The 26,083-nt window shown below is 45.8% G+C and overlaps 1 protein-coding gene across 3 annotated transcripts; it reads left to right on the top strand.

The window, feature by feature from the left end:
• The first annotated feature begins 484 nt into the window (after positions 1-484).
• CXCL12 (C-X-C motif chemokine ligand 12) lies at positions 485-25,352 on the top strand. 3 transcript variants are annotated; one of them, XM_055119589.1, is made up of 4 exons: positions 485-812; positions 4,917-5,034; positions 7,020-7,106; positions 9,758-10,183. In XM_055119589.1, exons 1-4 carry the CDS (start codon positions 752-754, stop codon positions 9,849-9,851), a joined length of 360 nt encoding a protein of 119 aa, XP_054975564.1. In that variant the 5' UTR covers positions 485-751; the 3' UTR covers positions 9,852-10,183. The 3 variants fall into 3 exon arrangements, with proteins under 3 accessions (XP_054975564.1, XP_054975565.1, XP_054975566.1); XM_055119590.1 differs by lacking the exon at positions 9,758-10,183 and adding an exon at positions 24,991-25,352 and having other exon boundaries at positions 490-812; XM_055119591.1 differs by lacking the exon at positions 9,758-10,183 and adding an exon at positions 12,305-15,498 and having other exon boundaries at positions 490-812.
• Positions 25,353-26,083: the final 731 nt, after the last annotated feature.

Genomic DNA, 26,083 nt, shown 5'->3' with positions numbered 1-26,083 from the left:
TCCAGTTATTGAACACTGATGAAGAGTCCGTCTCCAACGCCAGCAGGAGTAGGTGGGTGGTGGGAGGCAGTGGAGTCTCAGACAATGCTCCCCGAAATGCACTGCGAGGGTTGTGGGGACTCGATGAGCACATTTCACAGTCCCCAGAACAGAGGCACAAAGAACCTTACAGGTTGACTTAGTCTCCCGTTAGAGAGCCGGGTTCACCGGCGAGAAAAGGGCGGTTCAGAGACCAACAGGTCTCTTCTTTAGCCCGCGCTCTCGAGTCTAGAGTTTGGTGAGCCTGGGTCTGCGGCCAAGCTGTGCGTCCGTGCTCGGAAATCGGGACACTTGGGGGTCCTGCAGATCCCTTGGCTCTTATGGCCGGGACCAGTATATCTCATTGGTTTTTCCTTGATTCGAGTCTAGCGGCAGCCGCCGGGGAACTCAATTTGTCCATCTGCATACGGGGAACCACAGCCGCCCCGTCCAATCCCACCCTGTGGGGCGTTGGGTTCCTAGCTGCAGGTTGAACCTACCGAGCAGGGTCGGGGTGGGGAGGAAAGCTGCAAAAGCGGGTGGTGCAGCGACAGAGACCCGACTCCCGGCCCGCCCCTGGCCCCTCTCAGCGCCCCGCCCCGGCCCGCCCCGCCCCGCGCGGCTCTCGCCTCTAAAGTGGCCGGCGCGCGCCTCCCGCCGCCGCACTTTCACTCTCCACCGCCTCGTCCCCTGCGCCCCTGGCCTCGGTGCAGCCCCGCCGCCCGCCTGTGCCATGGATGCCAAAGTCGTCGCCGTGCTGACCCTCGTGCTGGCTGCGCTCTGTCTCAGCGACGGTGAGTGAGCTCGGCTGCGAAGGCGTGTGCGGGGCTCGGGGCTCTCGTTGGTGCGCGCCGGCTGCCCCCCGGCGCGCACCGACCCCGGCCCCCGCCCCCGCAACTTGGCGCGCTTCGCTTTGCGTTGGAGTGGGAGGCTGCCCACTTCGCAGGGCGCACTGCCTTGGGGTGTTGCGTTTCAAGTTCCACCGGCAGCACCGGCCGTGCATGGGCTTCGCAGCCGGCTGCACCATCCCTTCCCCAAGATGGGACTCCCCCGGCAGGGAGCGGACAGCAGCGCCCGGGCCGGCGGGATTATCCCGGTGGGAGCGAGTCTAGGGTGCGTTCTGAGCCGGCGCGGGGAGTCGCGGAATGCGGAGCAGAATTTGGGAACTGCGGACCGCTGTACCCTTGCCTGCACTCCCTGCAAGGATTGCCAGGTCGAGCCTGGTTCGGAGACCCAGCTTCTCAGGGTGCTGGAGCAGGGACCGGCACTCAGGTGGGAGAGGAGGTTTCTCCTATCGGCAGTGCGGGTCGCGGCGGTGCCGCTACGAGAGACTCTCCGTCCACACCTACAGGGTACTAGCTCTATTTCCTTCTTCGCTGGTCCCGGACCAAAGTTTACTGAGCAGCTGTCGGGTTTGCACCGCCAACCCCACCGCGCGCTTTTTGCACAGAGTGGCGTCGGTCCGCAGCGACGCGGTGAACCCGGGCGCGGCTCCAGTCAGTACACCCTAGCTTTCCTGGTAACTCTAGAGAGGATCGGTGGTTATGCAAGCCTTGCATGCTTCTTCCCAGCGCCCCCACCCCCCACCCCAACACACCTGCAAACCTGCGTCTCTATAGCTGGCCAAGCGGGCAGCCAGGCTAGCCAGCGCTCTTCTCCGGTAAAGGCGCTGCTGCAAAGTTCAATCACCAAGGCCTTAGGCCACTGGGAAAACGGGTGTCCAGTTTCACTGGGAAAGGGAGAGAACTTTTTTTCCCCCTCTCTCTATCCTCTTTCTTTTGAAACACGAGAGAAATCTCTCTGTCCTGTCACAGGACACCCCTGCTGCAAACCAAAATAAACTATTGTCTCTGAACACACAAAGTAAACCCGCGTTGATAGGGCTGCAAGGCGCATTTGGGCTTCTAAGTTTCCAGCAACCCATGTGAAGGGTTGAAGGACGCTAGGAACTCTGCGTGCAGCCGTGGTCTGTGCAGAGCCCCAACATAGGAGTGTCAGGCTAAGTTCCAGCCCCAGACTAGCTGCTGTGTCCTTCTTTGTCCAGGTCTGAAAGTTGGTAGGGTTAAGGTGAACGAGCATTAGTGGGCTCCAAAAAGGAGAGCGGGCATGGGGTTCAAGGCTGGCTCCAGAAAGCTTTCTTGAGAGCTGTTCTTTAGAGTGGCAAAGAACAACCATCAATGGCAAGCTCTAATTTTTCTCAAATGCTGCCTGTGAAAGTGTCCTAGCTTTTGTATCCACTCCAGAAACCAGGTTGTGACTGTGGTTTGGGCACTGAACAGTTGCAGATTTTGGGGAGACTGTCTTTGTGCACCTCTCAGGGAAAATGAGGCTGATCCTAGATGCTTCCCCCCCAACCCCCTCTGCTTCTAGAGTTGCAAACAAAATTGGCCTAAAGGAGCACTGAAAAAGTAGGGATCTCATCCACAAAATCCCCACCCTGAGAAGGCTTGATGGCTCATCCCTCTGACTTGCCCTCTTGGCAGCCTAGCGAATCAGCCGGGTTGAGACTGGCCTGCTTCTCATTACATGTACAGACCTCAGTGTGCTTCTGGATCTCCAGGAGCCTGTGTGTCCTCTTGCCCCATCCTCTGTCCCTAAGCTTCCAAGGCATCCTGATTCAGACCGAGGCTCCAGCTTCAGCTCCTGCTCTCCCTCTGCTAGCTGACCACAGCCAAACAGCTGGGGTCCTGGGCGCCTTGGATTTTCAGGGCTTAAGCCCATGAAGCACATTGGTTGGAGGGGCCCCATTTCTGTTTGTTTCAAGGGGAGAAGATTTTTCTGAGAGAGACTCTGAAACACTTCCAAGTTCACCAGGTCCCAACTCCGTGTAACATCTGGGCTGATCAGGCCTCTTGCCTGTACACGGCCTCACATCCAAGTTATAAACTTTCCTAATACTTGCAGAAAGCTAAAGGAAAGGGCGCCCGGCCCATGTAGCACCAGGTGCTCTTGGTAAGAGCATTTGGGGAGCTGTCACTTTTTTAAAACCATGAAGTAACCCATTTGAAAGGCCAGCAACTGGGTTTCCAATCAAGAATAGATAGGAACTGTCTGAAAGAAATGAATTATCCCAGAAGGAGTAAAACCAAAGAAGTGGGGGGGGGGAGAAAGTCAGTTCTTTGAGCCCCAAAAGGTCTCTGGTTCCCAATCAGTTCTCTCCTGATTGGTTATTGGAGCCTAAACAGCTTCTCGGGTTCAATGGGGAACAGCAGTTCCCACCAGCCACCCCTCTGACATTCACGCTGACCCATCTGGCTGGCTGCTGTTCTGCCTTGGGTTTGAGACCCATCCTGCCTCTCCTCAGTGGTTGCACCTGTCCAGTCTGCTCAAGTCAGTATAAGTCCAAAAAAAGTCCCAGGCAAGATTGCCTCTTTTGTGCTCCCTGCCTAAAGGGGAGACTGTCCCTTCCATTACCCAGGTCCCTGGTGACGTGCTACGTGCAGACTTTTCCCATTTGCAGCTGTGCAGAAGCTAGTCCTTAGCAGCAGCTTGCTGGAAAGGAATAGGTCAGGGATCAAAGGAAAAAGGTCCTCCCTGGTGCTCTCTCTCCAGTGCCCTGCTGAGACCTCCAGCACCTTGAAATCTAGGTTTTCCCTTCCTGCTTTACAGGGTGCTGAGTTTGCTCACTGGGAATTAAGTGGTCAGGCTGCACCATCTCCCAGCTGAATTAGCCTTAGATTTTTATTGAAAGATCCCTTGCTCACAGGTTACCTCCTTTGATTTTCCCCCAAGAACCATCAGGACTCTTTTGGGAGCTCTGTAAACAGCACAGTTTTCTTTTCTTTCTTCTTTTTTTTTTTAATCTCTGAGCTAAGTATTCTCAGACGTATGTTTAATCCCTGATGAAAGGATCCACAAATTCAAATAATTTGGGGGTATTAGGAGGGCTTGGATAAAATCTACACACACACAGACACACAAATAATTTGGGGGTATTAGGAGGGCTTGGATAAAATCTACACACACACACAGACACACAAATAATTTGGGGGTATTAGGAGGGCTTGGATAAAATCTACACACACACACACACACACACACACACACACACACACACACACACGTCAATCCCAGCACCCCCTCAGGGCTTGCAATTCTAGATTTAAAGGTTGAATGGTGGGTTTTGCAGGAGCCCTCTGCTAATTTACACTAATGAGTGTCAATTATAGCATTCTGCAAATTGTCCAATTGGCAAACAAAGCTGTAATACAACCCAGGAGGCTAGAGCATCTCTGCACCGGCAGTGGGAGCCACATTTGACTCCAGCCCTATTGATCTCCACACTTTAGTGCTTGGGAGAAGGTGGGCTCCTGGCCTGCCCTCTGGGGATTCCTTTGTGGTTGCCTGGGATTAAGGTGAATATGCGGGTGTTTGAGAAGAGAATGCAGGTGGGGGAGGGTACCCTCCCAGGAGTTGAGGTGGTGCCAGAGCAGCAGAGCTGGGAGCTGGGAAGCTTGAGCCTTATTTTATTTCTCCCCCATTCTTGAGTAAGAAGGGGTTGTTTTGTTTTCCCCCTGGGGTTCTCTTTGCAAAGAATAGCTAGACTTCAAGGTATGGTACCTCAACCTGAAAAATTGTCTCCTGCGATTACTCCCTTGACTTTAGGATACCTGAGGTTGGGGGTGGAGGGAAGAGGGGGAGGGGGAGGAGAGCCTCTGCTTTTCATTTTCCTCCTCCCGCCCCCCCCCCAACATTCTGCAGATTAGCCTTCTGGTGCAATGGAAGAGCCCACCGAGGGCTCACAATGCTGCCCAAGGAGGTGTTTGCCAGCCCTGGCTTATCCCATCCATGTGATCCTACCACTCTCCCACCTTTCCTCTAGGATAAGGACACAGGCACATTTGCATCCCTAGGCTAGGCAGGGTAACATTTTGCTTTGTTCTCTTTACCTCTTCCAGGGAAACCTGTCAGCTTGAGCTACAGATGTCCCTGCCGATTCTTCGAGAGCCACGTGGCCAGAGCCAATGTCAGACATCTCAAAATCCTCAGCACTCCCAACTGCGCCCTCCAGATTGTGTAAGTCTGAACACCACCCTGGAAGGATGCACATCTAATGAGCTAGTGATGCCTCACACACAGACCTATTCCAGGGCAATGACACATGCAGAGTGTGCAGCCGTGGCCTTGGCATAATTAGAGGCAGCTGTTTGTTTGACCAGAGTTGTGTCCCACCAGGCTGGAGTTTCAGAGCCACTCTTCCCCCCCTGTGCAGTCTCAGTCTCTTCTTCTCAAGCACAGGAAATGGCTACCCCGCTGGGCGCCTCTGCATTTGGGCTTCATCAGAATTTCTCTGGAGTCCAGTAGGTTCACCAGCCCTTTGCTAGTCCCAGTTCTATCTATTCTACTAATTTTGAAACTTTGGTGCTTGAAATAAATCCTTGATCAGAGAACAGAAACCCCAATTCAGTTGAAATCATTTTTAATCATTGGGTAAATCTCAATTTGTTCAACTCAATGACACTTTCTCAAACACAACACACAAGATGTTTTATTTTCTACTGGTGTTGATGGGAGCTGTGTGGGAAGCACAATGAAGTAAAAGCATCCCTACATGCTGCAAGAGACTGGATGAGGTGCAGGAAGAAAGCCACACGCAGCGGCAGGCCTGTGTCTGCCCTAGCACATAGCCAGTGTCATCATGGTCATATGTCAGCACTGGGGAGGGAGTCCGTGGAGTCTCCCCTGAGAACTCACCTTGGAAAGATCCCAATACTAACAATGGGATGCAGCTCAGCCGTCAGAATAAAAGCTGCCACTGTGGAGACTTCGCCCCACACCAGCTATTTTCCCTCATTGAATTCTTTGTTGTCTTCCTAGTCTTTGCTCCCTTGAGTGCATTTGTGACTTTTAAGTCACCATAAGATAAACACTTCTTGCCATTTAGTTTTATTATAGCAAAGTACTATTTCTCCTTGGCAAGTTTCCTCTCTAAGATGTAGAATTCAGCTAGCACGGGCCTGCTTTCCAATACAAATTATGCTGGTTTGCTAGCCTGGAAAGAGGCCAAATATAAATCTGGGTAAATAAAATTCATAAATATCCATAAAGTATCCAGATTGGTACTTGGTCTGCCTTTCTCTGAGCCACACCCTTGCAGGTACAGTCACTTGATAGACTGTCTGCCTGCCTGCTGACTCTGGTGGGTGTCCCTCGCCATTAGCTGGCCTTGGTTCTCTTCAGAGACCCTTGGGTGGCAGGTGGGAAAGTCTGTCTTTCCCTCACTGCCCTCCCCCCAGCCCATCCTCCAGACTGTTGAAGTGTTTCTTTGTGGATCTCTTCAAGGTTCACTCCAAAATCAGCTTTGCATGTCCCGTTAAGATGGTTCATCCAACTAAAATTCTGCCCCTGCCACTCCCTTTAAAGTCCTTGTATTCCCAAGTATTTATTTTTTTGCTTTTTGGGTCACACCTGGCAATGCACAGGGGTTACTCTTGGCTCTGTACTCAGGATTACCCCTGGCGGTGCTCAGGGGACCATATGGGATGCTGGAAATCGAACCCAGTTTGGCCATGTGCAAGGCAAACACCCTTCCTGCTGTGCTATCGTTCCAGCCCCTCTGTGTACTTCTAATCCTTTGGTTGGTTTGTGCTGATTCTCAGCTCCACTCTTCACTTCCTGGTTGTTTGTTTTGGTGTTCAGTGTTTGGGCCACACCTAGTAGGTCTCACTCCTGGCTCTGTGCTCAGGGATCACTTCTGGTGGTGCTCAGAGGACTATCTTGGTGTTAGGAATTGAACCTAGGTCTGGTGCATGCAAGAGAACCACCCTGCCTGCTATACTTTCACTCTGACCCCCTCCTGGTAACTTATCCTTCAAAGCCAACTCAGATCCTCCCTCCCTGAGAGTCCTGCAGACACTCAACCCTCCTATTTCACAAACCAGGGCCTGCCAGATGGGCCCCAGGTCCAGGCGCTGGTGCAGGTAAAGTGATGACTGCACAGAGCTTAAAAGGCATGCCTCCTGGGGATCAGCTGCCAAGTGTTGCCTCTTTTCCTCCTGCAGGGCAAAGCTGAAGAGCAACAACAGACAAGTGTGCATTGACCCCAAACTGAAGTGGATTCAGGAATACCTGGATAAAGCTTTAAACAAGTAAGCACAACAGCCGCAAAGGACTTTCCACTAGCTCCACTTGAGGAAAGCTAGAACCATATGAGAGGTGGAAGGCAAAGTTGTGGGGGAGGAAGGCCTGAGTGGGGTGGCCCGGGTGTGTCTTTGGGTAGCACGCTGACCTGCCAGTGGGATGCGGTTTGCCCACCATGTAGACCACTGCATTTATAGCCTATGGTACAGTACTACAGCTTGTATTCCTCTGTGCCCTGGACCCTTGCATATATTGACTGTTTTAGAACTGGGGTTTTTCTAAGACCTGATGTTATCCCAACAGTGTCTCCCGTCAGTCAGTTTCCTCATGAGCATCATAATCACCATCATTCTCATCTTCCTTATAAAATCAATAAGTACTTCAAGGATCTGTATTTGGTTTGTTTTGTAGCTTCTCTTCTTCTTCCTCTGGGCATCTGAGCACAGTTAGATAATGGGAGCATGGAGTTCAAAAGAATAAATAAAACCAACAACAAAAACAAACAGAAAAGTCATTCTCCTCTAGACCTCTGAGGCTGGGGGCAAGGCTGGGGGCGCCGTCCTGGAAGTGTGGCCTAGGATGACTTTCAGATACTGACCCTTGCTGGGCAGGATGCTCATTGCCACCTCTTTTGAGTTCTGATTGGATGTGGGGCTCCCTGTAAAAGCCTTTGTTATCAGGGACTGTGCACAGAGACCCGCCCTGCTCATTCCCTACTGCCCCCTGCGCCCAAGAGCATGCTGACATCTCACTCCTGCTTCTCTTTCCTGTAAGCACCTGCATCCTCCAGGGAGGAGAGTGATGGCTGGGGCTCCCTCCATGCAGCCCTCTCCTCCCCCTGCGCTATCTCCTCCCCTTCCCTTTGGCTCAGGCCCTCTGTGAGATCCTTTTCTAGCCTCCTCCAGACTGGGGCTGGCCCTCCCTGGAGCGGGTGAGATCAAGTCTCTACCTTCCCACAAAAGACAAGTCTTTGCAAAATCCGATGCGAGTTTCAATCTGAGTGCTTGCTTTGAGGAATTTGGTTTCTGTGATTGCCTCTGAAGCCTATGTACGCCACAGAGGTTCTCTAAACTCTGAGGTTTTTGAAATCAGAAGTGAAAAAAAAAATGGATAAACAAGCCTCTTGCAGCTAACCCCTTCTCTGAAGCCTCAACCGGGTTTCATATTTCAATGAGAAATGTTGGCAAGATGAACTTTCCATGCATAATGGTGATCCACAGATGGGCCTGATGGTATTTGTAACTTTTTGCAAGGCATTTTTTTATATATATTTTTTGTGCACATTTTAAAATGTTTCTTTAGAAAACAAATGTATTCAGAATATATTTATAGTCGAACAACTCATATATTTGAAGTGGAGCCATATGAATGTCAGTAGGTTACAATTTTCTATTAAGCTACTGGCAATTTGTAAAGAAATATAAATGATATATAAATGTGATTTCAGCTTTTTAATGTTAGTCACAGTGTATTTTTTCACTTGTACTAAAATTGTATCAAATGTGACATTATATGCACTAGCAATAAAATGCTAATTGTTTCATGGTATAAACCCTTCTACTGGAATTGGGGATTTATTTACCTGAAATAAAATCCATGAATTGTCAGATATGGAGCTCTCATAAATTTCTGGAGTTTCTGAAGATTCAATGGCCAATTTGTCAAGTGCCTTAGATTGCTCCTAACAAGTTCATGTGTGAGCACATGGGCCTGGCTCAGGAGCAGATAAAATCTGCATTCAAGTTTTTGCATCGTTTTTTTTTTTTTCAAAACCCAATGGAAGTGGTGGTGCTAGTTTCCTGAATAATAATATTTGACCCACTAATTTTTCTTCCCCTTTCTTCTTCCAAGTTCTCTTAACATCCCCCCCATGTAATCTGCGGAGACTCAAGCCTTGTAATATCCAGCTATTACATTTTCCCATGTAAAAACCCTATAATTCCAGGCCATGGTTAATACACAGCTCTCTCAAGAACAGGTGGTCTTATTCCATAAATCATTAAATACCATTCAGCTTTAATCATTTTAATATGACAGTCATGAGACAGTTGCTTTAATAAAATCCTGCTAACCAGCTTTTTCCTCGTTCTCCAGAAGAATCCCAGTCATTATTTGAGTGTCCATAAGCCCTCAGAAAGGAGGAGAAATGGTTGGTCCATCTTCTTTCTCCAATCGTGGGTGGCTTTTGGAACCTTGGAACTCCCAGTCCCCAAAGTGGTTTTTTGGTTTTTTTTTTTTCTGTTTTGGAAGGCAGAGATGCTTTAGATGAAGGGCACAATTCAACTCTGCCTTGGGAAGTAAGGAAGCCTGAGGACAGTGGGCTGGGGTGAAAAGAAGGAGCAAGTACAGCCCAGCCGGCTTATCCACACACCCTGTTAGGTGGGAACCTCGTGTCCTGATGGGAACTTCTGGCACTAGTGGGAACCAGGGTCTAGTGGACAAATCGGCACTTGCTGTAACCAGTTGGCAGGTGTTGTGGAAGCCTGGCTCCCATTTTTTATGAGTCAGGAACAGTCTTGTTTGTGAAGTTACTGATGGACACCACTTTGCCCCAGGGGCCTCCAGGCCTGAGGCTCAGGACAGGGTTAACTATTGTGCAGGCTGAGACAGACCCTTGTTCATTTCAACGTTATTAATGGTTCTACTGATTCTGTCTAAGGGGGCGCAGAGAAGAAAAAGTGGGGAAAAGAGAAAAGATAGGAAAAAAGAAGCGACAGAAGAAGAGAAAGGCTGCTCAGAAAAGGAAAATCTAGTTCCCTGCCACCTCCAGATGGACCGCAGTACCTTCTGCTCTCGCCTCTGCCGGCGCTTTGTAAATTCGCTCTCACCTTCCTCCAGGGCCAACCTGCGGCCTACTGGGGGGCCACTCAGACTTCCATGGGGGCAGCACATTGTCACCCCATTGGGCCAGACTGGCTCCTGTATTTATGTGCTTTCTTAAAGGCCCTTCCTGGCCTGCAAAGTGATGAAGGAGGTAGTTGACAGAGACGGGGATAGGGCTCCATGTGTATAGGACTATCAGAATGGCCCCTTCGTCTTCTGCATCCCCCTGGGGTGTTAACCCCCTCCCCCCACACCCCACCCTCCACTCTGCGTTCACTTTCTTAGAGGACCTGATGATTCCTGAGCTCACCCAGCTCCAGACTGTGGCAGTTCACTTTTCCATCCGAGACCAGGATGAGTGGCCTCCTGGCCAGCACAGGCCAGTTGTCTCGCCGGACGCAGACAGCCTTCAGCAGTCTGGGGCCTGTGTCTGCTGCCCTTTAATTTCCTGGTGCTCGAGTCTCCCGTCATGGACTCCCCAGGGCAGAGTGGGCTGTGGCTGGGCCATTCACCAATGATTCCTCTTGGTGCGGTGGCCCCCTGCCACTGCCTCGGGATGAGGCTTCTGCCCCCTCTTCCTGGTGCTGTGTCAGCTGCTTTACCTCATGTAAGGGTGGGTTTCTGTAGACCTCATGGGATGAGAATGTGGATGTGGAAATACTTCTCAGGGAGTCTTTCACCAGACAATCCAGTTGGTAGCTTTTGTCACCAAGAGCTGCACGTGGGGCTGTTGTGTGAAGGATCTGCAGCTCCGGGAACTCCTCTCTGAACTTCTCCCCACTTGGACCTGAGAGTCTTCATGTCCCTGTGTGATAAAGTTCCGGGGATGCAGCTGCCTTTAGCCTCATTCATGGGAACTATCTGCTTAAACTCTTGTGGTTGGAATTCTTCCTCCTCCTCCTCCCTCTCCAATCTGTGTCTGAGACGTCTTGCCAAGAGTATATAATTTAGAACATAAGGAAGGGAAACATGGGGAAGCAAGACCTCGCTTTCAATCACATATTGAGCATCTGAACTCTTTCTCCAACCCCTATCCCATATCAACATGCACCCTGGACCCCTGGCCCTGATTCCATTATGCAGAAGGATGATGTGGTTGGAGGATGGAGAGGATGGATTTCAGGAGGAGAACCCAAGTCTTCTGTGTGTCAGATTCAGGGACTCACAGCCCTGAGTCCTCCTGTGTTAACAAGTTCCTTGGTGATCATAGCTATGCCCTTGCCCTCCTGGGAGAAGGTTCCCCCCTGGACAGTGCAGACAAAGACTTTGGCTTCCTACTGTTTGCCCTTTTATCTGGCTAAGTCTCCCAGATATGCCCCTCTGCCACATAACACCAAAGGACAGCTCTAGGGTAGGATAGATGACCACTTCCTCTGCCCGCTCCACCTCTCAAGGGGCCCCTGCATTTTGGCTGGGGCAACACCACCTCGGAGGTCACTCCTGTTTCCCTAGCTTTTTGTACCTCTGAGCCTGGAGAGGGTCCTTCCCAGTGCTAGGGAGAGCTGTTTACCTCATAGTAGCAGAAGGTCAACTATAGCCCTGAGATAATGAATTACTTCTTATAGTGCTCAGGGAGATCCCCCCTCCCTCTCATCCCAGAGGAGCCCCCCTCCACTCATCTAGGGGATCTGGAGCTACAGGTGCAGAGAGTCTCCCCCTGCCATTTGGGAAAGGTCAAGAAACTCCTGTCCTGTCCTTCCATGGCTCTCTTGCCCTGGGTCCTCACTGTGTCTGATGAGCAGGCCAACCCAGCCCTGCTGAAGATTGGGCCACTGAAGACGGGGTCACCTTGAAGAACCAGAGGAATGCACCTCCATTCTGTTGTGGGGAGAAACTCGGCAGGCGTCAGGAATCTACTGCCAGGTGAGCAGCATACCTGTGCTGCTTGCTGTCCTTGCACCCAGCCCAGGGGCCATGCTGAGAGGCCCCCAGGGTGGGTGAGTATTGGTGGGAGATTGAGCAAGTGATTGGTGGTGCCAACGTTGAACAGACCAGCTGCCTAGCTCAGAGTGAGTCTGGGCTGTGTTGGGGCAGGGTGGCCATTGGTCCAACCATCTGCCGGCCCAAGGCCACACACATCATTCTGTCCTGTGTAACCCATGTGCCATGTGTCTGTGTACTCTCATGCCCTCCTATGTCTGGCCCTTGCTTGCTGCATCCTTCCATCTTCACTCCCCTCCTTCCATCAGCCCTTTGCTTCAGCCCCACCTGCTCTCACACCCTTCCCTGCTCAGGTCCTTCAAAGAATGCTTGTCCCACTATGGCAGCAATTTGGAAGACAGGCATGGAGGCCCTGCTGGAGCGGGGCTCCACCTCTCAGACATGTGGCCTGGCCGCTGATGGAACCCTCCTTAATGGTATCTTCCTCTGTTCTTGTTAACAGGAGGTTCAAGATGTGAGAGGCGCAGGTTGGGTCAGACGCCTGAGGAACCCTTACAGTAGGAGCCCTGGTCTGAAAGCAGTGTTAGGAAAGGCCTCGGGGGCTCCCCCACATCCAGTCAGGCCCCACACACATCCAAGGGCTTTGGTTTGCACGTTTTTGCCTTCTTATCACCATTTAATTTTGTAGCAAGATATATGGTGTTTATTTTTCATTTAGTTTGATTATCCAATGTCACTGGTGACAGATAGGAACTTAGTTATTTTACTTGCTTTATTATAATATCTTTCCCATGGAATCCCTGATCTCCTCCAGCTTCCTGAGTTTTATATCTCTGAGCTGCTCAGGCTGGGACCTCAGACTGAGGAAACCTGGCCCACATTACCTGGGATGGAGAATCATCAGGAAGTGTCAGAACCCATCATCCTGGGCAAACCCTGGGGATGGCTGCTGTGTGGAACAAGGGGTGAGAGAGGTTTTGATCTAGAAGGCCATGAAGGGTCTTCCCCTTCCCCTCACTCCAAGTATTGACAGCGAGGTCTGCCCCTTTGGTGAGCACCTTAGGGCTTCCCTGAGCTGGGACCAGCAAAAGCATCAGGCCAGACTAGGGTGAGATAGAGACGCAGCCCTCATCCCAGCTCTTCTTCACATCCCATCACGTTCTCACATCATTCTCTCTGTCATCCATCATCATGTGTATCCACGACTGTCTCCATGACCCTGGATCAGGACTCTCTCAAGACCAAAGCTTTAATTTAACCTGGCACCAAGAAGCACATCAAAGTGTGTCATGTTACAGAGTTTTGAAAACACTGTGTGTCTGTGTCTTGTTGGAATATTGTATGTTGTCCATCCTGTGTTTTCATTCACAGCCACTGTCCTTAAAGCATGCACTGTGAGTTCCTTGTATGTAAAGGCTGAGAGTGAGGAAAGACCTCTCAGGCTTTTTACCATGATTCTAGTAAATATCTATTCCCTCCTGATCACAGAGCCATTGTGGATCAATGAAGCCCAAGGGAATTGAGTTGGAGCAGTATTCACCTCTAAGGTCATCACAATTTCTGTAGTCATTATTTTAGAGCTATAGATTTATCTTCACGGTTTGAACCCTACATCATTTTAGAAATAGCATGAAAATAAAATTGTCAGCTTTAATTTGGTTTTGCAAGCCCTATCCATGAAATAATCAATCCTGGATAGTTAATTCATGGGATGTTTAATTGAGATGTTTCTTCCCAATTAAAATCTGAAACTGCTTTTTTAATTTGATTTTTTTCATTTTTTCATTCTGTTATCTGCAACAGTGCCCCCTGAATATTTTTCTGTTGCCTTTCTGTTCTTGTGCTTCCAAACATTCCTCTTTTTAAAAACAAAAAACAGTGGGTTAAAAACTTTGGCATTTAGAGTGTTACCTTGGACCAAGAACAGTTTGTAAAGTTACACAAGTTGTTTAAAATGTTCACTTTTTTTTTTTTTTTAAAGATAAGCCCTTGAGATTTTAACTATTGGTTTTCAGTTGCACTCTCTCATTTTCTTCTTTTGATTTAAGATCCCGGGCAAAATAATTTAAGTTAAAGTGGAATAAAGAGCAACAGGCAAGCATCAATTGACTAGACATTGTAACATGTGAGAATAGTAAAATAATCTAACTTAAAGGGTTTTGTTTTTTTCAGATTTTATAATCTTGTAGAATTATAGAACCTAGTTTAGGGTTTTCAGTAAACATTCCTTTAGACTTAATATTCATGGTAGGAACCAAATAGAGGCAAATTTAGCAGAAAAAAACATTTCATATTCCAAAACCAGCTGTGATATATTGATAAAATAGAGTCTGGAGTTACCTTTATTGATTTGAGGGATACAGATCTGGTTTCAAATTCCTGTGTTGAAATTATCCAGTCATTCTAATATTCTAAATTAAGCATAGGATATTAAATGTTTAGTGTTATCTTCCCATTTATCCAAAATAAAAATCTCATGGAAAATTTGAAAATATTTTCCGTTCAAATTTATGAACAAGAGCCATTAGATCTTTTACTCTAGGAAAATAAGCATGTCTCTAAATCTTAATTACATTCAAGTAAAAAAAATTCATTCTTGTTTTTTACCCTATAGGGGACCAGAGACTTTAGGGAAAATTATTTGTGTAACAATTCCTCTTCTGGCAAATTGCTCTTTAGGAGAGACTACCCAGCTCAAGCAAATATGCATTCAAATAGGCCATTTGCAAAGGAAAAGGTTTACCCATCCCCCACTTGGCTTTCAAATTACAGATCAAGTGCCTGGGTTGATTAGGGGTCACCCCACTGTTCTCCCATTCTGTGCTGCCTCTGCTGGCATTCCCTTGGGCTTCCTGTAACCAGAACCTCCAAAAAGAACCTGCAGAATCTTCTTTGCTGCCAGCCTTTGCATTAGGACCCTGTCCGTGGAGGGGGCTACCTGGGCTCTCAGGCATGCTGTGTGTTGGAATCTGAATCTGTGCCATGTGTTGTTTGCACTGTTCTGTGTCCTGTGCCTGCCAGGTACTGAGACCCCAGCGAGGAGGCACAGCGGAGGCCCTCTTCTCTCCTTTCCTCTTTCACATGGAGCTGAAGGCCTGCACTAGCAAAAGGTTCCAACCTCATGTAAAGTTCAGAGTTGCTAAGCCTTTCATTGGATCCGATATTTTTCTTCCATAGTGCCATTTTCTGACCACTGGTATTTTCAACATGACTCCCTCCTGGGAGCGAGGGCATCATCTCTCCCGGGTGCTGTAACCCTTATACAGCCAAATGAGAGATGTGGGTTCCGTTCATTCTACCTACCCACGGATACACTTGGAGGGATTCCTATCCTTGGAAATTGCTCCCTGGAAACCTCCAGATTGCCTGCCTAAGCAGACCCTTGACATTGCCTTATCAAAAAGAAAAGAAAACAAAACAGAGGAAACTTGCTATTCTGCAGCCTCGCTGGATGCTCGGTTTCTAGCAGTGATGGGTTCAGTGTTAAATGTGATTAATACTGTATTTTGTATTGTTTAAATTGCATCTCCCAGATAATGTGAAAATGGTCCAGGAGAAGGCAGCTTCCTGTATGCAGTGTGCTTTTTTTTTTTAAAAAAAATAACAATTTCTTTTAAGATACAACTATTTCTACTTTGAAGTCATACCAATGAAAAGATGTATATGCACTTATAATTTTCCTAATAAAGACATGTATTCAAACATAAAAGTCAATGGTTTGATGTTTAGTGTTACCACTTGGTGTTTCCCAGACTTTCTTTTTCTCCCTCCAACACAGCACACAGGGGTTGTGTAATCCTAGCTTCAGTGGTTAGTGGAAAACAGGCCATTGTAATCACACTAATCATAGGCAAGAACTCTGGGGATATACTTGCCTTTCCTTGTCACCTGATCCTAGGGCACTTCTTTTTTCTCTGAAGGTTTCTTGGTTTTCCTGGAATTTTATCTTAAAGACTTCTATAAGGGTGGTTGTTGCAAAGGCCTATGCATTTGCCTCACAGCTCTTAAGAAGAAAACCTTTATTCTGATCATCTCAGGCTTCGTGGCAAACAGAGGCCCTGAACCTGTTAGCTTTGTCTAGGATCCAGCACCTTGTGCATTTCCTAACCTGTGTAGAGACCCTCCTAGAAGCCAGATGCAGTTCTCTTAATGGCTGTCCTGCAAAAAACTGAGTGGGGGGTGAACCCAACACAGAATTCCATGCACACAGAGAACAATTCTTTCACTCTCACCACCACACTCTCCTCCATCGTCAACCAGACTGGAAACAAGAAGCCAGCACAAAAGTCCTGATTTCTGAGTCTACATGGCCTGTCCTCCAGGCCTGCTTGCCTGTTGATGCAGATGTGACCATGTCACCCCTGGGCGCAGAACCTCCTGGGTTATTTATAGGGTGGCCAAGATACAGTTGCTAGGTAGCAGATAGACCAGAAGAAAAAAAAAAGATGGGGGAGGCCATGGCATGCAGCAGTGTGGTGTCCTGGGACAAGCGTGGGTGTGAAGATTAGCAGGTCTGTGCTTGAACTTGCCCCACGTTGATTATGGGGAGATAGCCAAACCACCAGTGGATTAGCAGACCACTGCTTCTCTCTGCTTTCCCTATTGTTGGAGTCACATCATTTGCTTTGAGTGTCAGTCTCCCCCCGCTGTAAAAAACAAAGCTCAGTCTCATCATAACCTATGAGGATTAGACTCAGAGTATATTTGTAGCAAACGTCTTGTTCCCTCTATACCTGCTACTCCGTAGATGGTAAAGAACACTAGTAAGAGTCATCATATCTGCATCTACTTAAAACCTCAACCAAGATTCCTCACAATAGGAGTTATAAGTGACCTTGGCTGTTGAACCTACTTGGAGCAGGTTCCCTGAGTGTTTGTGTAGTCTTGGTTCTAGCACATTATACCCCTAACCCTAGAGTTGACCAGCTCTGAGTTAATCCTTCAGACTAATATTGACTTTTTACAATGATGTCACATTATTTTAACAAGTCTGTGGCTCTAAGATTTTTGTGACTCATGCAATTCATTTAGCCAGCTGACAACAGCTGTGCTGTCAGCCCAGAACTTGGTAGTATGGAATGGAGTTGAGCCAGATGGGCTTGCAGTCATGGAGCCTGCAGTTGGGAACCACCAGCCTGCAGGTAAGTCAATAACTCAGAATTATAAGTGTGAACAAGATTCACCTAAGTGTAAGGGAAGCTGAAAACATAACCCCCAGTTTAAATGTCTACATATTTTGACACTTAAATATATGTCCAGAATTCAACCACTTTCCATTACCACCACCTTAGTACAATGAATACCCACCTACCACTTTGAATCATTGCACAAGGCCCTAGCTGGCTCATTCTCATGCTGTGCAGTGACCTCTCATTAGCAGCAAGAATGAATGCTGCTAGGCAGTCTAAAGACAGACTCCTATCCTGATCATATCATCCTTTCTCAAATCCTTGAGTATCTCAAAGGTATGCACCCACTGATCCCTGGCACCTCTTTCACTATGCCTTTCTCCCCCCTTCAGTTACACAACTCTCTTTTTCCTGGTACAATTTAGGCCATCCCTGGCAGAGGTTATTTGTATTAAGAGGTGCTCACCGCCTACTTACTAGATGGTATATTCACCTCCTTTAGTCTCTACTCAGGTTCACTTTATGCGTTTATAGATGTCATCTGTCTTACCCATGGATTCCTGTTATTTTCCCCCCCTATTCCTCAGCACCATCTTTACTCGCTTATTGTCTATTCCCTCACAGCAGACTATTAATAACATGCAGGAAAATACTTAGAAAGATTTGCTCATTAGTGATTATTTGTGTTTGGTAACCAGATGATACTAGATAAACGTTTTTGAATGAAAAATAAGTTGAAGATAAGCACGTTGGAATCTTTTGTTGCTCTCTAAAATCAAGATAGCAACATTCAGCTAACAAGGTTATGCATTTTTTTGGGTCTACTCAAAGTTACACCAGTAGTCATTATTTAGATTCAGATCCATCTTACTTCAATATTTGCATACCAGTAGTTACAAGTACCATCCCTTCTTTATAATGGTGATATTTGACCATTCCCTCCTAGGATACCCACAAGAAAAAAGCATGATTCCACTTCTCCCAGAACCTTTGTCTAAGTTCTGCTCTTATAAGAACTTGCAAACATCCCCTGTACAGGCCACAGGGGTAGTTAGAGCCATGCCAGAGTGCCCATTGCCAGTGCACATTCTGGGGGTGAGATTGCTGGTACTTTATCACAGTACAGGCCTGACTAGGGGCAGTGGGCGGATGACCAGACTTAAGCCCCAACCAGGGCCCTAGAGGAGTATGATTCCAGACATACCACCATGTGGGGAAAAAAGCCAAGAGGATCAGCTACTGAAGCCAAGGCCGTGTTCTTCCACAAATGGACACATCTGGGAAAGGTCAGAGTGGGGAGTCTGACCTGGTTCTGACTCCCAGTACGAGCCCTTAGTCAACCAGATCTCCTGACTTCTAAGGTTCTCTGTGCCTTTCCCACAGCCATGCTCCAATGTAGGCCTCAGTCCACTCTGGATGCTGCTAGGCAGGTCTGAAGACAAAGGGTCCTAGCCAGAATTAGAGGTTGGCCATCCCTCAGGGAAGAAGATGAGTTTGGAGTCAAAGGCTTGGGGAGGGTTGTTGGCAGTGGTGACTATTTGTTTAGTTTTCCCAGGCAGCTGTCAGGTTCCTCATTGCAGCTGGAAAAGTTGCTCAGGAGAGGTAATGACTTGCCCTGCTCGGTCTAGAAGGCACCAGATGTGTTCACCTTGTCCTGGCCTCTTCCCAGGAATTTTCCTGGCCATGATACAACTGGCCCAAGTCACATGGGCTTGTAGGCTGTGAGAAAGCAACAGTTCTGGAAATTCCTATGCTTGGGGGCAGGTGGCTCTCTGTTGACCACTATGGGAACTCTTCAGTGACTTGTTGGATCTTGGAATCTGGGAATAAAACCTGCCAGTGACCAGCTCTGTCCAGTTCTTGCCCTGAAAGAGCACCTGCCCAGCCAGTTATGTGCACCCCCCTGCACGGGCACCCAAGGGGAACCAAGGCTAATGCATTCATTGCATAGGCACAGGACAGAGTTTCCAGTGGGGGAAAAAACAACCTGTTCAGGCACTTATTATCCAGGTGACATTTCTGGGGCGGCCTGTGTCTGGCCAACCTAGAGCAGTACTTCCAGACACCGTCCTCTTCAATATTCCCTAACAATCCCAGCCTTGTTCTATGTGATAGATTCCAACAAAAAGCAGTTTCAGGTGACCCTAGATGGTCTGTTTCTCAGAATTGGCAAGGTGGGCCTGATCCTAAGCTGATTGAGTCTATGGCTGCAAACCACCAGTTCCTTAAATTTGCAGTGTGTTGTGGGATTGGGATGTTTGGTTTGCACTCTCGACTGTCAGATATTTCTGGCCTTTAAAGGAGAGTTCATTTGGATAAAATGCAGGGAAAATCCTAGTTGTGAAATCAGTATAACTTGTAAGAAGCAGTGATTTTTTTTTTTGAAAATAAAATCCCATTAAATAGAAAATTCAGAAGAGAGGAAAATTAATTTGAAAATGTTAGGCTTTGCACATTATAGGCAGACGGCATTGTGGATGCACAGGTCTCTGGAACTGGGGTGTGTTTGTGTTTCATAATGTTTAATGAAATTAAACAAAGGTATTAACAAATAAGTATCTGGTATTCTGTTCATAAAACCCAGTGATAAATGTAGGCTACTACCTTGGGAATTTAGAACATTACGCTATATTTCTTTGATTTAATAAGATATTTAAACAAAACAATAACATTCTAAAGTCAGAATACATTTTATAATCATAATAGACATCTACTGATCTCCTTTTATTATTTCATAAAGATATTTGAACTTTATAATAAACATCGCTATCATAATTGTTACCCCCTATAAGCACTGATGTGCTTTGACATCAGTACAGAATGCAGTTCTCCATGAATAAAACATCTGAGTAATTCTTGTTCTCTTATGCTGCTGATCCAAGTAGGTGGGGTTACCTAAGAGGGTCCAGGGATTGTGTGATGCCAGTTATGCTAACCTGAAGCTGTGGAATCCAGGCTCAAATATCTTTTTTTTTTCTAATTTTTGTGAAATTTTAAAGTTATTCATAATTGAGTTTCAGGAATGTATTATTTCAACATCAAACCTTCAACGATGCACACTTCCCTCCACCAATTTACTCTTCTTTTCCTCTTTGGCTCCCACCATCAATCTGCCTCTATAAGGGGTACTTTTAAAAAATATATGTTTTTGCATTCTAGTTTACTGTACTGTTGCCAATAGGGTTTCATAAGTAACACTTCACATCTTTCAATACTATCTCTTTCTCCTGTTTGATCTCCCTTCCACTATAGTTGCCCCCCTCTGTCTTATCTCCTAGCCCCTACAGGTAATATGTTTCCTACTGACTTCCAGTTCTCATGTTTTTTTGTTTCCATTGTCTTTGGGTGTTATTCCCTCATTATGTTTCCTTATAGTCCACATATGAAAGAGATCATTTTGTTTCTGTCTCCCAAAGACTAACTTCACTCAGCATGATACTTTCCAGGTCCCTCCATGTAGCAGCAAACTGCATGACTTCATCTTTTCTTATGGCAGAGTAATATTCCATTATGCTTATGTGTTTGATAACATTGGGTTGCCTTGCTCCTCCCACAGGGAGCTTAGGTTAATTGAGCCACTCCCACAACAGTGCCCCTGAGGGCACTCAATTCCATCAAGCACTAATAATCCTAAATTGCTTTTCTCTTTCCTTTATGTTGTCTGCATGGTTTATTTAGCAATGTCCTTTTTTGTATAGACACAGAAAGACAGTTCATGCTATGCTTTCTAACATGGGAGTTAATTGACTCAAAAATAATAAAAATAATATTTACTCCTGGGCATCCATATTTACTTGACTTAAGCCTCAGTTGTCCTTAGTTCCTAGCACTCCAAAGGCAGGGTCCTGACAAAGGGACAGAGTTTCACAATGCATTGCTTCTTTTCTGTTTTCCCACACCACTCTGGCTGACATCTGTGCTCTATTCAACTCAGGCTTTAGGCCTTCCTCTGTGATCCTCAGACAACAGGTCTGTCCAATTCCCTGGGAATTTTCATGCTTCTCATTAATTTACTGCAAGAGATTGTATTTACTTATTAATCAAAATACTCAGTGAACAACTGAGACTTTGTAATTGCCACCTTCTGCAGTTCCTTGACCTGTCAGGTAGAATTGAAGCAGCCACACTTCTAGGCAGGACCCAAGGGCCCCTTAGGCCTAAAATTCCCTGTGAAATTCTGTCACACAGGAAGCACATGATTAAAACTCTGCTGCCGGTGACATAGTTTGAAGATTATTTTTCCTCCTTTACCTGTGAACTAAAAATGTTTCTTTTGTATTTCACCATTTCTTAAAGTTGCTAATGATTCTCAAACCACAGACTCCTGGAGATTTGAACATATGTGTTGTTGGGAGTTCAGATACCTAACTTTCATCTTTTACTCCAGTTTCTTTCTTTTTTTTTATGTGTCCACAAATTCATCCCACCATATGTCCTGCCAGGGGGTCCTAACACTTTTTCATGCTAGGGTGAAAATGCAAGTCTTTGCTCAGAGCAGACAGAGGGTCTCCTCTGCTGAAAATTAAAATAAAAATAAATGGTTTTCACAATGAGACCAACATGCAAGATATTTACCTAGGCATCTCCTCCCCAATCCCTCAACCTTGTCACTCCCCAGAAGTTGCTTAGAAGTAAACACAAAAATATGCATTAAAGTTGGAAATAAAACCTCATTCTCTGACCTACACTGAATGATTTCTAGGAATCAAATCAAGGTAGAACAAATGTGCCACGTTCCCAGAACTGAAATGCTCTTTCCCCCTTATTTTTGTTCATGTGTTCACACCAGTCAGCCTTAAGGAAAACAAAACAAGACAAAAACTGGCATCTTTGACGGGTTTGGACTGACAGTGTTCCAGGAACCACAGACACTTAGGAGAAATCCGGGCCCAAGGATCCAGCCAAACCCATGAAGGAGCCAGGGAGGCAGCTTCAAACCTTTGGGGGCAGTTCTGGCCTTGATATGAAACTCTGGGGACTTATTTCCTGGTCTCATAAAATGAAAGGCAGGTTTATAGACCTTTGTGCTTCCCTGCACTCAGAAACAGAAATACCAGTTCTCTGACTCCCTGGGTCTGTCTAGTGGAGATCAAGTTGTATGATAAAAGAAATGTAAAGATCTAAAGAGAATCTGAAGGATATAACAAGCAAAACAAAACAATAAACAAAAGTTAAAATGGATATAAACAGAACTTATAAAATATTAATAATCATTTAATCTTTAATAATATGAGTAGGGCCTTTATAACTGCTTTGTTGATTATTTAGGATTTGGTAGTTTACCATTTTTTTTCCTTTATAAAGAATTATACACTTCCTACCCATTTTCCATAGTTATCACACCATATTTGATGGAGTTCAGACAGTGGCAACAAATCATAGAGAATAATGTGTGTATATATATATGAATATGTATACATACATATGTATACATATACACACATATATGTGTATACATACATATATACACATATTCATATATACACATATATGTATATACATATACACACATATATACATATATGTATATGTGTATACATATACATATGTATATACATATACATGCATATGTATGTATATATGTATGTGTGTGTATATATATATGTGTGTATATATATATATAATATATCTCTCTTGGACAGTCCGGCAAATTACCGAGAATATCCTACCCACATGGACAGAGCCTGGCAAGCTCCACGTGGTGTATTCAATATGCCAAAAACAGTAACCATAGGTCTCATTCCCTGACCCTGAGAGAGTCTCCAATCATTGGGAAAGAAGAGTAAAGAGAGGCTGCTAAAATCTCAGGGTTTGAAGGACTGGAGATGTTACTCGTGCCCGCTCGAATACATCGACAAACAATGGGATGACAGTGATACAGTGATACAGTGATTCTGGATCTGGGACATCTGGCCTTATGGTGGGTGGTGTGCTGTGATGATGATGGCAATTTTGTGCTCAGGATCCCTGGGCAAGAGAAATACTCAATCTTAGGAGTGTTAATGCTACCTCTAGGTTTCCACAGGTACCTAAAGGAAATTAAACCACTTAGGAAAGTCTTCAACATTTCTTCTAGATTTGGTCACATGCATTCTTTTCTTAAGAGGAGCTCAGTTAGATCTACAACATCTTCTACTTGGTCTCAGTACATCTGAACATCATTGCTTTATGGTTTGGATAATGTGAAGACTAGAGTTATCACATTGTTTTTGTACTCAAACGTCTCAATACCTCTTTAAATGGCATTTGAATACAGTTCCCAAACATCTACTTGGACAAGTCAACACAAATGTATCCCCATCCCGATTAGATTTCAGGGATTTTTCTTCAATTTTGGTTATTACCCCTGAAGGGAATCTTCTGTGATGATTTCCATTTCTTAAGTCTCCACAAAACCAAACTGGGTACCTCTAGGGTATAAGGGAGGATGCTGCAAATTTGGGCACCAGAGATTATGTCAAATGGAATCCTATTCCTGTTACTAGTTGTGACACTCTTTAAAAGAGTTCCCCAGGCCCAAGTGACAACTTCACAGGCTAATTATAAGCTTTGTATACACAAAACAAGTTCTATCCTTAGTACCGCAAGATCCCCTCAGCACTGCAAGGAGCGATTCTCAAGCACAAAGCCAAGAGTAGGTCCCAGTACTACAGGGTGTGGATCCCCAAACCACACACATACACACAGATTTCCTCCTAGTCTCTGAGCCCCAGTTGACCTCCATAATCTTGTGGTCAATGGTCATAACAGTGGGAAACCACTCAAAATCCCAGTCCCACTAGATCTTGATACATCTTCTCTATTGCCTAGTAAAATTTCTAAGACTTTGTGGGGCTGGGTGCGGCTGATCTTGTACTTTCTACAGGCTGGTCCTGATAGAACCTATGGAAGATTCCTAAACCAGATTGTGCCCCTTTGGAGTTTAGCAAAAATAGTGTCTCCAGATACCAACTATGAAACTGCTCTGTGTCTTGATTATGTTGTATTTCTTCTCCATTTCTCTGCCAGAAGCATCAGAAAACAAGGTATTCTGTACCCATCTAGTTGATCTTCCTCTGACACCATTCCCTAGGCTTCTCATTCCATCGAATTTTAGATTACTAGAACGAAAGAGATTGAAAACAGAGAGATGGATTCTACCTACTGAAGAGGAGTGTGAAACTCCCCAGTCCCCACTGTTGAAGACTTTGGTGTTGGGCATTTCTAAGGTTCAGATGTAGAGAGAATCCTATGTGCAAATCTTCCATCCTGACATCTCTGCTGAGCTTTAAACATATTCAGTTATCTGGATATCAAAGACATCTCAAAGTTTGTATGCTTGGACAAATGTGAACTCTTGATTTTCAATCCCCATTTCTGAGAATGAATACAAACCTCACCCAGATGTCCTAGCTCAGAAAGCCATGGTCTTATTACTCAGTCTCTGCAGACATGTGCCCCGAGTAACCTATAATTCCTAACCTGTTTAACACCCCATTCCCAGACAATTTATTATCAAAGCTAAAATCAAAGTAAGTCTAACTCAATCTCTTTAATAGCTAACCCTCTAGAATTCTCTGGACCTCCACACATGATCACAAGTGCCCTTAATTGACTGTATAAGAAACTTTCACTGAGAGTAGAGAAAATTAGTAGGGAAGGTCGCACATAAAGGAGTGGGAGAGGTACCTAGGGGCAAAAGTTTGGTGATAAAGATGTTTTCTATCCATTTGTTATTTCCAGTGCCTGGTATTCTCTTTTTGTCCATGTCCCTGATTATTCCTATAGAGTCATCATCATATTACTTCTTCTCACCCCGTCTCCCAGAAACTTTCCATTGTCTTAATTTCTGAACGTGATTCTCCAAGCATATCTTGGAAACCTCATTCTAATTACAATGAAAAACTTGAGGATCACTATGCAGAAACTTCAGTTTGGAGAAATAATACTCCAGGTTTATTTAGTATGTCCTGGGAACTCAGTCCATAGAATGGCATCCAGAGAGCTTGATGCTAACAGATATTACTTGATGGAATTAGATTCTGCAGTAGAATGTGGACTATCTTTGGTTTCTTTCAAGGGGTCAAGCTGGAAATACAGTGAGAGTGTCTTGGTGAAGTTGTTTATTTCCTGGAACCTTCAGACACGGTCGCCAAGGACTTCTGCTGATGGACGACTGGAACTCTGTCCTTGGTGATTCCTGATTTTATATCTTATGACTGCTCACTCCTCTCATCCTTCTCAGCAGGAACAGTCTATTCTGCTTGCAGCTTTGAAAGGAATCCCTTCATTTAACTCCTTTAAAATGACAGAGAGAGAATGAAAGGAGGGGGAAGGAGGGAGAGAGAGAGAAAGAGAGAGAGAGAGAGAGAGAGTGAGAGAAAGAGAGAGAGAGAGAGAGAAGTTCCTGCTATAGAGGCAGGCTGGAGTGGGGGTGGTGGAAGGAAGCTGGGGACATTGGTGGTGGGAAATGTACACTGGTGGAGAGAGGGGTGTCGGAAAATTGCATGACTGAAACCTGATAATGAACAGCTTTGTAACTCATGGTGAATAGCTTTGTAACTCATGGTGATTCAATAATAATGATAATAAAAAAAAAAAGACTCTACTCAAGGGTGTCATCTTATTGTCTTGGGACTCTGATTGCTCCACTCACACTTTCAGATAATATTTTCTCATGTTTTCTTCATGTTTCTAATAAGTCTAAGCTACTTTTATAATAAAAGTAAACTGCAATGCTATAAAAAAAAAAAAAAAAGGAAAGGCAGCATTCAACACAAGGGCAGTGGCTGCCCTCAGGGTGGGATCTGTCTGGGCTCAGTTTCAGCACCAATGGAGCTGACTCAGTTCCCTGTGGCTTTGCATAAACTACCCAAGATTTTTAACCCAGAATAAGTTATGATAATGCCAAAAGGATTTGCTGAGCACAACTAAATTCTGGAGTGAGAATTACAATGCCTGTTCTAATTCCACAATCTGTATCACACTTAGAGGTTGTAGCCCAGGTTTTGAGGTTAAGTAGACCTGGGCTCTAATCCAGGTTTAGCTTATGTGATCATGAACAAGTCCCCTTACATCTCTGATCCCCAAACTTGTCTTTGGCAGAGTACCACCTGTGGAGATAACCAAACGAGATAATAAACTGATAGTGTTTATGATAACACATTTGTCTT

This window comes from Sorex araneus, chromosome 11 (assembly GCF_027595985.1).
Source record: "Sorex araneus isolate mSorAra2 chromosome 11, mSorAra2.pri, whole genome shotgun sequence".
In the NCBI taxonomy this organism is placed as follows: domain Eukaryota; kingdom Metazoa; phylum Chordata; class Mammalia; order Eulipotyphla; family Soricidae; genus Sorex; species Sorex araneus.
Note: the sequence above shows the minus strand (reverse complement) of the source record. Positions and strands in the feature narration are given on the sequence as shown.